Source organism: Nerophis ophidion, linkage group LG02, assembly GCF_033978795.1.
Source record: "Nerophis ophidion isolate RoL-2023_Sa linkage group LG02, RoL_Noph_v1.0, whole genome shotgun sequence".
Taxonomy (NCBI): domain Eukaryota; kingdom Metazoa; phylum Chordata; class Actinopteri; order Syngnathiformes; family Syngnathidae; genus Nerophis; species Nerophis ophidion.
Window position 1 is genome coordinate 32,220,761 of NC_084612.1, and position 13,769 is coordinate 32,234,529.

The following is a 13,769-nucleotide window of genomic DNA, read 5'->3' on the forward strand; positions in this document are numbered from 1 at the left end:
TGGATAAAGTTTTGGACCGAAAAGGGAATTTTTTGATGGATTATCATCCTCAATCTTTACAAAAGATTCAAAATGTTATGGATGCATTCGATTTAATTGATATCTGGAGATTCAAAAATCCTAGGTTAGTACGGTATACATGGAGAAGACAAAACCAGGCAAGTCGTATTGACTATTTTTTGATATCATTTTCATTGCTAAACAAAGTAACTGCAATATCAATCGATGATAAATTGCGTTCGGATCATAATTGTATAGGATTAACTATTTCAATTGAAGATAATACACGTGGACCCGGATATTGGAAGTTTAATCAAATGCTTCTAAAGGATGATACATTTATTGAAAAAACAAAGCAATTTATTACTGACTTTTTTAAAAACAATGTAGGATCATCAAACCCTCAAACAGTTTGGGAAGCCTTCAAATGTTGTTTTAGGGGATACGCAATTGCGTACTCTTCATGGAAAAAAAAAAATTTAAAATGGCAGAACAGGAATTAAAGAAAGAAATTGAGGACTTACAAAAAAATATAGATGGTAATGATGATCCAACTAGTGAGCAACTAAATTCCTTTACAGCCAAACAAGAAGAGTTAGCAGACTTAGTTGAAAAAAAATTATTGAAAAGTTATGACTGCAACAGAGCAATCTGGATGAAAAAAGGTGAGAAGTGTTCTAAATTCTTCTTAAATATCCAAACAAAAAATCGTTCCAAAAAGAACATTTCCAAGCTTATTAAAACAAATGGAAAGGTATTGAATACGCACACCACATTGTTGAAAGAAATGGAAAATTACTTTAAAAATATTTTTTCTAATCCGGTAATTCCTCCTAAAACTACACATTTTTTTCCAGAAAATTATGAAAGAAAACTGAATTCTGAGGAAAGCCTTTTATGTGAAGGCCTCATTGGAGAGGAAGAACTTGTGGAAGCTGTTAAATCTTTTCATCCAGGGAAAACCCCAGGATTAGATGGAATTTGTCTAACACTCAAACAGAAGGTATTATTTCTTTATTGTTGAAACAGGAAATAAATGGTCAGTATAAAGACCCAGTTAATCTTAAAAATTGGAGACCAATAACACTTCAATGTTATGATGCTAAAATACTGGCAAAATGTTTGGCTACACGACTTAAGTCTGTTTTGTCAAATATTATTCACCAAGATCAATCAGGTTTCCTACAAGGAAGAAACATAGGAAATAATATTAGACAGTTATTAGAAATTATTGAAAATTATAATATGGAGAATAAAAGAGGCTTAATTTTTGTAGCCGACCTGGAGAAGGCTTCTGACAAAATTAGCTTAGATTTTATTTGTAAAAGCTTAGTTTTTTTCAATTTTGGCAACTCTCTATTACATTGGATCAAGACACTATATAATAAAACTAACTGTAAAATTATCAATAACGGATACATCTCTGGGACAATACCTCTATTAAGAGGTCTAAAACAAGGGTGCCCTTGTCTCCATACCTATTTATTATTGCTATGGAAATATTAGCGATTAAAGTTAGATTGAATCGAAATATTGAAGGGCTCAGCAATAATAATATTGAAAGTAAAATAACAATGTATGCAGACGATACAAGCTTCTTTATCAGCCCCAATCCTCATTGTTTGCGGAACCTCCTTGATCTTTTGGATATATTTTCACAGCAATCTGGGCTTAAGCTTAATTATGATAAATGTAAAATTTTAAGGATCGGAAATCTAAAGGGAACATCCTTCCGAATGGAATGCAAAGTGCCTGTTTTGTGGACAGATGGACCTGTTAACATACTTGGTGTTGTACCAGAGAATCTGGAAGATCTATGCTCAGTAAATTATGATAATCGACTAAGAAAGCTGGACAAAATTATGCAACTATGGAAAGGGAAATCCTTAACCTTATATGGTAAAATATCTATTGTCAACTCGTTAATTATTCCTCAGTTTATTTTTTTGTTTTTGTCATTACCGGCTCCATCACAAAACTTCTTTAAGGTTTATGAACGGAGAGTCTTTGATTTTGTCGGGGACGGCAAACCAGAAAAGATTAAAAGAAAGGTTTTGTACAATGAGTATGAATATGGGGGCCTAAAACTTCTCAACCTCGAAGCTATGTGTTTTTCTTTAAAAGCATCAATTGTTCCAAAGATGTACTTAAATACTGAGTGGTACACAAGTGTCCTGTTGGACAGAAAACATGTAATGTATCAAAGAAAATTGTATCCTTTTTTACAAGTGATCCCCTCCCATTATTCTTATGTAGAGAGTCTGCTGGGAAACATGGAGGGGTTCATAAAGGAAACAATCCACTCATGGTGGTGTTTTCAATTTCATGTGCCAAAAAAAAGAGATGATATTTTGCAGCAGATAATATGGATGAACTCTAATATTTTAATAGATGGAAAGCCTTTCTTTTGGAAAAATACGTTTGAAAGAGGAATAATTTTTGTCAATGATATGATCAATGAGAATGGTAAAATTATGAAGTATGATGAATTTAGACATCCACCTGGGGATAGGTTGATTGGCAACACTAAATTGGCCCTAGTGTGTGAATGTGAGTGTGAATGTTGTCTGTCTATCTGTGTTGGCCCTGCGATGAGGTGGCGACTTGTCCAGGGTGTACCAAGCCTTTCGCCCGATTGTAGCTGAGATAGGCGCCAGCGCCCCCCGCGACCCCGAAAGGGAATAAGCGGTAGAGAATGGATGGATGGATGAATTTAGAACTATGTATGGTGATGCTTGTTCAAGCTTTTCTTTTAATCAACTAACTGGAGTAATTAGGAAAAGATGGAAACAAATAATTAATTATGGAACTACTAAATTACTAGTTTGTAAACCTCTAATAAGAAATTCTAGTTGGCAAAAAGGAACTAAAATTAATAAAAAAATATATAATTTTTATTTAATAAAGAAATCTTTGAAGGCTGTCCCATATAACACATATGGAAAATGGGAGGACTTTTTTGACTGCCCGTTGCCGTGGGATACCATATTCAAACTAATCTACAAAACTACTATCGATGTGCAAAACCGTTATTTTCAAATTAAAATTATTTATAACTTCTTACCAACGGGGAAAATGTTAAAACTATGGAATATGACTGAGTCAGATGATTGCCGCTTTTGCTGTCAGGAATCTGAATCCACCCTGCATTTGTTTTGGTATTGTCATATTGTGTCTTCCTTTTGGGTGGAAGTTGAAAAAACGTGTTCAAGGATTGGTTTGTTTATGAAGCTTGATATAGTTTCTGTTATTTTAGGAGAGTTTATTGACAACCATGACTTAGTCAATTTAATTATAGTACTTGGTAAAAGGTTTATTTTTAAGGCCAAAAATAGATATTCATTAGTATTACTTTCTTTAAAACATTTATTCAGTATTTTTTAACTTTAGAAAGATACATGATTGACAACGATAATGATGCCAAAAAACATGAAAAAAGATGGGAAATCCTTAAACGCTTATTATGAAAATTTAATAATGTTTATAGATATGCAACAACAGCAACATATATGCTATCTGTTGTTGTGTTCCCTTTTTTTGAGTGTACAAAATGAAGGTGTGTGTTGAATCTGACTTGGACATAATATGGACTATACACAAATGCTTTTTATGAAAATGTAATTTTGTTTATAACTTGTTTCCCTAATTTTTGTTGTTGTACATGGATGAGGGTGTGTGTTGCTGAGGCCCACTTTGACATTGTCTGGACTGGACCTGGTTTTAAAAACCTTTTAGACAAGTCTAATTCCATTAACAACCTGGTCTGATGAAGATAAGGTTATTTTTTATTTATTTTTTTAATAAAATAAAATGAGATTTAAAAAAAGGAAAACAATGACATTTTTTGGGGATAAAAAAGAAAGTAAAATCATATAAAACAATTACATAAAAAATAGTAATTAATGATAGTGTTAGTGGACCGGCGACACACACAATCATGTGTGTTTCAGGGACTATGTCCCTTGCAGACTGTGTTATATATGTTGTGGGAACCAGCATTTTGGTAGCAGAAAGAAACAACCCTTTTTTGTGTGAGTGGGTGTGGCTGGGTGTGAATGGGGGAGGGAGAGGGTTTTGTTTGGGGGGTTGATGCACTGATGGAAAGTGTATTTTGTGTGTTTTTGTGTTGATTTAATAAAAAAAAAAAAAATAAAAAAAAAGAAACTTCCTTATGACTTTAGCACCAGACTTCTTCTGTATGTTTGACATTGTCATTACTGCAATAAATGGTGGAAAAGTGTATTACAACTGTGTACCGCTGTCGCCCATACGGATCACAGTGCGGTGGCACTCGTGACCCAACAATGCAACGTGAAGCAATAGTTGGACATAATTAAGACATGAGGGCTGAATCGATAATATACTGTAGGTCTGTATGACACTTTTATTACATGTGTTTTTTGCAGTACGGCCTCTTCATTTGTCATTCAATTTAAGATAAGTTGTATAAACATTAATTTAATTGACTTGTTTATACACTTGGACGGAAAAAAGACATATTTTTTTAAACAGCAGTTCTTGTCTCCTGTACTTTTTAATGACCCCAACATTTTTTTACGCTATGGCTTGGATTTACATGAGGTTACATCCGGCTCATCAAATATGCATGGTGGGCAAGCCAGCATCTGTTCTCAATGGGTATTAGGCGTCATTTAGCCTTTCTCAAAGATAAATGCCCTATGCTTGTTTTGTCTTGGCTGTCCGAATCGTTGCAATCCCAAAAATCATAAACGTTTCTTCATAATTCTTTGAGAGGTAAACAAGAAGGGCGGAAGACAGCAAGTTTTTACGAAAGACGACAAGAAAAGACCAAAGGCGCAGATTGGCAGAACATGCAGGTTTACAGTTATCATTTTGTTAAAGGTTTGTTTGATACAGTTAACGGGTATTATTTACCATTTAAGTATTATTTAGATATTATTTATATTTTATCTTGTTTCGGAGTTCTTAAAACGCATATTTGCTACAAGTGTTTCATAACGCACCAACTCGGCAAGTCCAGATAAAAAAACATCAAATGTGAGCAAAACCGAAAAGAGTTAAGCTTTTACCAAAGGCAGCGATCATAAATGAAATGTTCAGCACATACACAGTGTTGAGATACATAGTTAAATTTTGATAAAGACGGGAAAAATCATGCATGCTCGTAAACGACGTGTGCAACAAAAACATCATGGCAGGCGACGCAAAGTTAAGTCATGGAATGCAACTTTACCCAAGCAAAAACGAAGCATGATTTCTCCTGAACATTGATTTGATACCACTACTCCATTCCTTGATATCACTCGACAAATCTCTTTTTGATGAAATATATGGATCCATTTAATTGCATAGTTGGATTTTTTGCAGTAAGATCTCGGCCCCTTGCGTTCTCAGAGACTTTGAGCGCTGCTTGATGCACAACAGCCATCCGGGCTTGGTAGACCACCTCTGCTTTCTACTTTTGGGAAGAAGTCATGTAATGGAATACAAGCAATTAAATGGAGACAAGTCACACATTAGCGCCAGGCGGAAAACGGGCGCTCAAGCTAGAGCTTGTCCTTTCCGTCCGCTCACAAGCTCATTGATTGGCTTTCTGGGGGTTGCCCCATTGCCAACTTGACAATGATTGACAGCACGCGGCAGATGACCAATCATCAGTCAGATGCGAGATAAGAGCGAGTTGGCCTCTATGCGGCAATACGAATCAAAAACAAGTAATACAAATAAAAATTCCAAACAAGGAGTCTAGTGGTCCACTCAACAGTAGTTACTATGTACAACGTGCGCTAAGGGAATAAAGGATCACAATTTGCTGTTCAAGTGTGTGTGACTCTTGGTTGTGCAATGGCCAAAGTGTCAGTCCTTTTATCCAGGGAACATAGACCGATGTTTATTTTTCAAGGCCGATACAGACACAGATTATTAGTAGTCAAAAGGCCAATAACCGATATATGGAGTCGATTATAATTTTCAGTATAAGTTGTATAAACATGAATAAAATACATTAGTAAACAGCTGGACAAGGCTTTAAGCTGTTTTTTTCAAACAATATTTTAAGGAAACGCCGGACCAGTAGCAACACAATGTTTAAAACAGCACTAATGTTGTGGTTAATTTAGCACCAAACAACATTGTGTGATTTCACAAACACTTTTATTACGTGTGTCTTAATTCTGCTGGTTACAGCAATCATCATTTGCATTTCAAAATATGGGGAATCTCCTGAAAAAAAAGTAAAAATATCGGATTTCTCTACATCACAATAACTTGCCATCTACTCACTTTTATAGATTTAATACATAATAACATGAAAATCACAGTGCCCCTTTAATGAGCCCACGCTCCTTCGTGTGGACGGAGGATTATTTGTTGCATTAGCGAAAAACACAAAACGGAACCGGTAAGAAGCTGGGAGAAAAGGACAATAACTGAAGTTCACAGCAAAAAAAACATTTTGAAAGCTAAGCAGAAGAGATAGCATGTAGGAGCTGCAGTGGAAGACAATATGAAGCGCAAACAGGCTGGTGCTTGAGCAGTGTTTCTAACTATCTACTTCACTAACTACTTTTTAAATACTGCCATCATATGTGTATATATTTTATCTGCTAATGTAGTTCTGTTATTAAAAAAAAAAAGACATATAGATAAAAGCACGCCAATACCGATAACGTCAAAGTACCATATATTGGTACCTATAATTGATTTCTGGTAAACAAACTAAATCATAATGCTCTCATGTAAAGGAAATTATTTAATTCCATTAATGTTCTTTTGTACAAAAATAAACTGAACAATTTCTCTTTCATCTTACTCTAAAAAGTACAACTGATCCTTTCAAGGTACGCAAGGCAGTGGTGTGTCCAAATGTTGCCCCTGCTTTCAACGTTAATTAGATTTACTCCTTATTCTAATCGTATTAAATAATTATATCTAACATATTTATATTTTACAACCTTGTCATATCATATGAAACCATGTGTTAATCACATAAATTATTATTTAACATATAAACCTGAGGTTTAAGTCATGTGAATTAGAAAAATAAGTACTAATAAAAAGCATAAGAAAGGTCTCAAATAACTGACGAAAAATTACTTTACATGCAACTATGTTGTGCTAAAATAAATACTGTAAGTTGGTAATGAATATGTTTCTTTATTCATGATGGCAAACGTTTGACAGTGTAATGGAATAATTTGATTCCCATTATTTACTATCGGAAAAAGAACAATCTGACTCATGGTATAAACATGGGCAGCCAGTTATGTCGTCATCACAAAATTAAGTCTCTTGTGAAAACCGTGGCCGACCAAGGCAAAGGCACAGCAACGTCCACACGCTCAAAACAGAGAAACAATATATGGCAAATGATAAAACAAAATTTAGCCAGGCTACCAAGAGGGGTGCGGCAGACCTCCGTCTCAAAATATTTTAAAATGTAATATTTTACAGTGTTTAACTAAAATGTAATGAGATATTTCCACTTCAATTCCAGCAACCTTCTTCTGGGCATCCCATTATTGTTTAGTCTTTAAGGACGGAAGGTCCTCAAGTCTGGCTTCCAAGAAAGCATTGCTTACTTTCACTTTTTGTTACATGAAGTTTCAGCATATCTATTAGGCATGTGTTTTGGGCTTTTGTGTTTTCGACTTTTGCAGCATTTTCATTTTGCAATTGTCTTTAATGCTGAAGCATTTATGTACAAAACCCAAAACCAGTGAAGTTGGTACATTTTGTAAATAGTAAATAAAAACAGAATACAATGATTTGCAAACCCTATTCAACTTATATTCAATTGAATATACTGCAAAGACAATATATTTATGTTTGAACTGAGAAACTTAATTATTTTGCATATAATCATTAAATTAGAATTTAATGGCAGCAACACATTGCAAAAAAGTTGGCACGGGGGCATTTTAACCACTGTGTTACATGGTCTTTCCTTTTAACAACACTCAGTAAACAATTGGGAACTGAGGAGACCAATTTTTGTAGATTTTCAGGTGGAATTCTTTCCCGTTCTTGCTTGATGTACAGCTCAAGTTGTTCAACAGTCTGGGGTCTCGGTTGTCATATTTTAATGCGCCACAAATTTTCAATGGGAGACATGTCTGGACTGCAGGCGAGCCACGAAAGTACCCGCACTCTTTTACTACGAAACCACGCTGTTGTAACACGTGGCTTGGCATTGTCTTGCTGAAATAAGCAGGGGTGTCCATGAGAACGTTGATTGGATGACAACATATGTTGCTCCAAAACCTTTATGTACCTTTCAACATTAATGGCGCCTTCACAGATGTGTAAATTACCCATGCCTTGGGCACTAATACACCCGCATATCATCACAGATGCTGGCTTTTGAACTTTGCGCCTAGAACCATCCGGATGGTTCTTTTCCTCTTTGTTCCGGAGGACACGACATCCACAGTTTCCAAAAACAATTTGAAATGTGGACTCGTCAGACCACAGAACACTTTTCCACTTCGCATCAGTCCATCTAAGACAATGGTTCTTAACCTTGTTGGAGGTACCGAACCCCACCAGTTTCATATGCGCCTTCACCGAACCCTTCTTTAGTGAAAAATTAAACTTTTTTTTTTCAAATTCAAGACAAAGTTATGTTTTTTTCTGGTGCACAAAAGGAACATCACCTTGTTCAAAGAACAACACAAACAGTGCATGAACTCACAACAAATTACACACCTGCAAATCTGAGGGAAAATTAGAGAGAACATTGTTTGGGGGTATCCATAATATACCGATAGGGAGAAGTTTTTATTTACACGATGAGTTGGGTGTGTCTTGAACTCAGCGGCGGAGGCTCCACCGAACCCAGGTTAAGAACCACTGATCTAAGACAAGCTTTGGCTCAGGTGAAGTTGGCAGCGTTTCTGGGTGTTGTTGATAAATGGCTTTAGCTCTGCATATTAGAGTTTTAACTTGCACTTACAGATGTAGCGACAAACCACTCAGACAGTGGTTTTCTGAAGTGTTCCTGAGCCCATGTGGTGATATCCTTTACACAGTGATGTCGCTTTTTGATGCAATACCGCCTGACGGACATTCAATGTTTACGTGGACCCCGACTTAAACAAGTTGAAAAACTTATTCGAGTGTTACCAATTGTACGGAATATGAACTGTACTGTGCAATCTACTAATAAAAGTTTCAATCAATCAAATAAACGTGCAGTGATTTCTCCAGGTTCTCCTAACCTTTTGATGATATTAGGGACCGTAGATGGTGAATGAAATCCCTAAATTCCTTTCAATAGCTTGTTACAAAATGTTGTTCTGAAATTGTTGGAAAATTTGCTAACGCATTTGTTCACAAAGTGGTGACTCTCTCCCCATCCTTGTTTGTGAATGACTGCGCATTTCACGGTAGCTGCTTTTATACCCAATCATGGCACCCAACTCTTTCAAGTTAGCCTGTTCACCTGTGGGATTTTCCAAATAAGTGCTTGATGAGCATTTCTCAACTTTCTCTGTCTTTTTTGTCACTTGTGTCAGCTTTTTGAAACATTTTGCAGGCATCAAATTCCAAATGAGCTAATATTTGCAATAAATAACATTGTTTTCCAGTTCGAACATTGAATATCTTGTCTGTGCTGTCTATTTAATTGAATATAGGTTGAAAAGGATTAGCAAATCATTGCATTCTGTTTTTATTTATGATTTACACAACGTGCCAACTTCACTGGTTTTGGGGTTTGTATATGAAGCATTTCCCAATTGCATCTTTTTTATGGTAATTGTGTGTTCTTAGTTCCGCAGAACTTCTGTGTTTAGAGTATCAGCCACCAAATGTAAAACATAAATAGGGATGTAGTAATATGATGATTTCATATCACGGTTATCATTGCGGTATTGTTGTATATCTTTAAATGTAATAATGAAATAATGTTTTAAGTAAAACAATTGATTTATCATTCAACAATACGCTACAAAAGGGATTAATGTGGTCCTGTTCGTTGCAGTTTACCTGACATGTGAAATGTGAACAATTGGGGGGTCCACTTTAACCGCCAGATTAAGTACAGTTTTGAATATCTTAAAATGTGTTTTGTGGCAATTTCAACTTTGAGCACAGTGTCAGTTGCTTTGAAGAGTGGCGCTTTCCATCATTTTCAGCAGACGGCATTGCAAAATGAATGACCCCCTCCCTTCTTCCTCTCACGAGAGATCCACCCAGGAATGAGCCCATTAAAATTTGTTCTCTACTGTATGTCTCCCTCATGTAGGAAGTACTGAAGACAGCAAAGCAAACTACCAGGAACCAAGACCACAATTGCGTTGTCTAATTTTTGACTGTGCAAACTACGCTACTCACGTTGGCAGTCATTCACAAAATCAGAGGAAGGGGGAGGGCGAACACATTTTCAACAGTTGTACTGTATTTAATAAAACAGAAAGGCATTAAGAACAATACTTACCAGAATGCCTTCCACTTTGGATTGAACAGATTTGCTGAAAAGAAGAGATAATAGTATAAATGAGTATGCAGCCTCTGTAACATGAGTGCTGGCGCATTTATTTATAAAGCAGAGGAATGTCTGGCATGAGACGACCCTCCCTTCAGCATCTCTCAGGTCATGGAGCCCACCGCCATGAACTCATGCTGTTGAATGTAAAAAAAAAAAATTTTCATTGTCTCTGTGGGACCATTACAATTCTTCACATTAAGTGGAGTACTGACCAATAAATCAAAAGTCATATGCATTATTTATGTACAGTAAAATGCCCCTGAGGAGGTGATGTTCAACCAAAAAGGTTTTCATTAGACAAATACGAAACAGAATGATTGCACCGCCATCTGTTATGGAGGACTGGTCTCAACAAGAAGGGTTATAAAAAGAAGGCTACTACAGCAGTTACGTTAAAAGTAAGCGGCCTAATCAACAAAGTCTGGGGTCACCAAGATGGTTATCAAAGCTAACGTAGCAGAGTTGATTGCATTTAAATTTTACTGGTAAAGGTGGTTATCCATTCTTTAGAAAAATAAAGTGTTTTTTGTAAGCGTGGGGGCAAGTGAGGCAGTGCCCCACATATCCATCAGCTGTATCTGTGGTCATTTGTTTTTCAATTTGAAGATTCTAAATGAATCCTGTTTTAAATATTTTATTACAGAGTTCAGGGTTAATACACCTTTTCCACTGCCAAATTCAAGCACTTTTCAAGGACTTTCAAGATCAATTTTCCAGTTTTGTCTAGTACCCTTCTAAAGGCGAAAACCTAAGTGAATCAATCCATAGCCTTGCTGTTTGAGGTCACAAAATTATGCCTGTAGGAAAAATAGGGAAAATTTGCTAAAACCTAAGCCTAACGTTGAAGCAGCAATTATCATTAACTGAATGGGACATAGAAAATGAAGCAGTGTTTCAGTAGACTATTCAATGTCATTGGTGTTTGCAAACGTGTTTCCATTTGTGTTGTTTTTCAAATTTCTTGTTTTTTTTCTTACTTACAGCACGCAATGACATCGAACAGCACAGATTGATTCACACCGTATTTGTGCTTGTAAACTGCATAATGTGATATGAATACACGCACCCTCAAAATGTCAATTTCACTCATTTATTACCAAAGTGTTCCATATTAATATAAGGATAATAAATTCAAGGAAAATATTTGGTTTGTTTCACATTTAATTAAGCCTATCTAGCCTTATAATTGTGGCTATGATAACAAATATATTAGTTGAGGGAAGTTCTTAACATTTTAATTTATCAATGACATACGCTTGCTTTTTTCCTTTCATAGCTCGTAATAACTGTCCGTAATTAACATGTAATCTAGCGCTGATCTCACAGTTTAGGTCTGGCATGTACCAAAAGGTTAGAAAACAAAACTTGTTGGTTAACTTGTACGGCTAGTAATGTCTGTGATTTACCTTTCATATGACTCGAAAGAGCCGACTCTCCCATTGCGAAAAGCTGGATTTCCTTTTTGCATACTTCGCAGCAGGCTACACGTGAATTTGGTCCACAATGTATCCAAAGTTTGTATTTGTTATTGTCCATCCAATGTTCATTAAAACGACAACCTCCCGGCATGATGGACCGATGCACCAGTATCCTCTTGTAACAACCTAATGTAAGGGCTCGTGCAAAACCAACAGATTAAGCGTGTAGCTTTCATTTTTATTTTTTATTTTATAATTAGCCTACTGCGTCAGACTGCTGAGAAATATGATGAACATTTCCAAGCATTTACAAGCACTTCACCCAAAATTCAAGCATTTTTCAAACCTTGAAAACACAACATTAAAATCCAAGCATTTTCAAGGTTTTTAAGCACCCGTATGAACCCTGAGTGTTGTATTTATGGTATCCTATTTTTCTGGGCAAAATACCCTACAGAGTGTTCTCTAGCAAATATCCTAATGTAAATGAACATCAGCTATATTTGCCTTGCTGATTCAGTGTGAGCTTGCAGAGGCCACCCCACTTGTCCAGGTTTAATTCCTAATCTGCAGACAGGTCATCCTGTTGTTGACAGTGAGACAGAAGATAGAGCGGGTCACATTTAAGGACACTTGCTCGCTAAGGCCGCGTGGGTCACAGTCGGGCTGTAAACCACGCCGAGTACAGTTTAACGCTTTAATTCACTGTTACCAGGCGGCCAAGGATTGCTCCCAGCCAAGAGGGCTTCATTAGCTTGTTTTCAGGGCACATTTAGCAGGTACACTGGATTACACCTGAGCTCTGCTTTTGTGCGGACAGATTAGACACAAACTAGCATTTGAAACAGATTAAATTGATCCATTAAATCCCAGTCTCTGTTCTGGTGTAGCGATTGGGAGAAGCTCCCTCTCCACTGTTTCAGTGGAAACATCCACGGCTGCACAACAGCACGTTTTGAGTTTGTTTTTTTGCTTACACAGCAGACTTTTATACTCTTTTTCGTGACATTTTGAAAGGGCAACATTTAAATGGCAGCGCACAAGTTCAGACATAAAGGGCTCATTTTGAATGAATGTGACCTAAATCAGGAAAGCCTCAAGAGTAGCAAAATGCTAAAAAGTAATAAATATGTCTGTGTATCTATGGGTTCCACTCACAACTGTACTGACATCACACTATTTAGCACCTGGGTGTCAATAACGTGTCACCATCACAAGTATTGACATTTATCATGGTTACATTATTTCACTCCGCCATACATTGAATAGAAACTATTTCAGTGTGGCTTTGGCAATGTTTAAACAAATGTTCAATGTTGATTGGAGATGTAATTAAAACTGTATTATGTGGCGTTATTTATCATTATCTATAGTCACTAAACACAAATTGGGGTCACTAACACACGCTCAAATGATGTTTGTTCTTTGTGTAGTAAGTCTTGGTGTGGTGTAGCTGGAGTTATTATTTATTTCAGTGGCTCTCATACATTTTCACCAAGTACCACCTCAGAAAAAACGTGGCAACATTAACATTAAAATACAGTAGCATAGTAGGCCTAAGTATTCATTAAAACAAGACAGATGTTATAATTAACAAGTATATTTAATGTGTTGGCCACTGTAACATAACACACAGTTTGAACAGTAAGACTGTGTTTGAATATAGGGAAATAAAACACTAATCACTTGGTTAAGTGCTTCTTTTGGCATTCTACCAGATGGAGCCCGTGTACCATTAGTTTGAGAATCAGTGATTTATTTAAGGTAGTGTTTCATCATATATTCTGTTATTTATTATTTTATTACTGAATAAGCTACCCGCAAATCTTACATATTAACTGTACTATTACCTGTTTTTGTCATTTTTTTTTCTTAGAAAA

General features: G+C 36.1%; 1 protein-coding gene across 1 annotated transcript in view; it reads right to left on the reverse strand.

The window, feature by feature from the left end:
* The window catches only part of LOC133539682 (DNA-binding protein RFX7-like), a 48,493-nt gene that overhangs the window by 32,357 nt on the left and 2,367 nt on the right, over window positions 1-13,769 (reverse strand). The window contains exon 2 of the mRNA XM_061881775.1: window positions 10,421-10,454. Within this exon, the coding sequence (XP_061737759.1) occupies window positions 10,421-10,454 (34 nt within the window). The remainder of the gene's footprint in view (window positions 1-10,420; window positions 10,455-13,769) is intronic.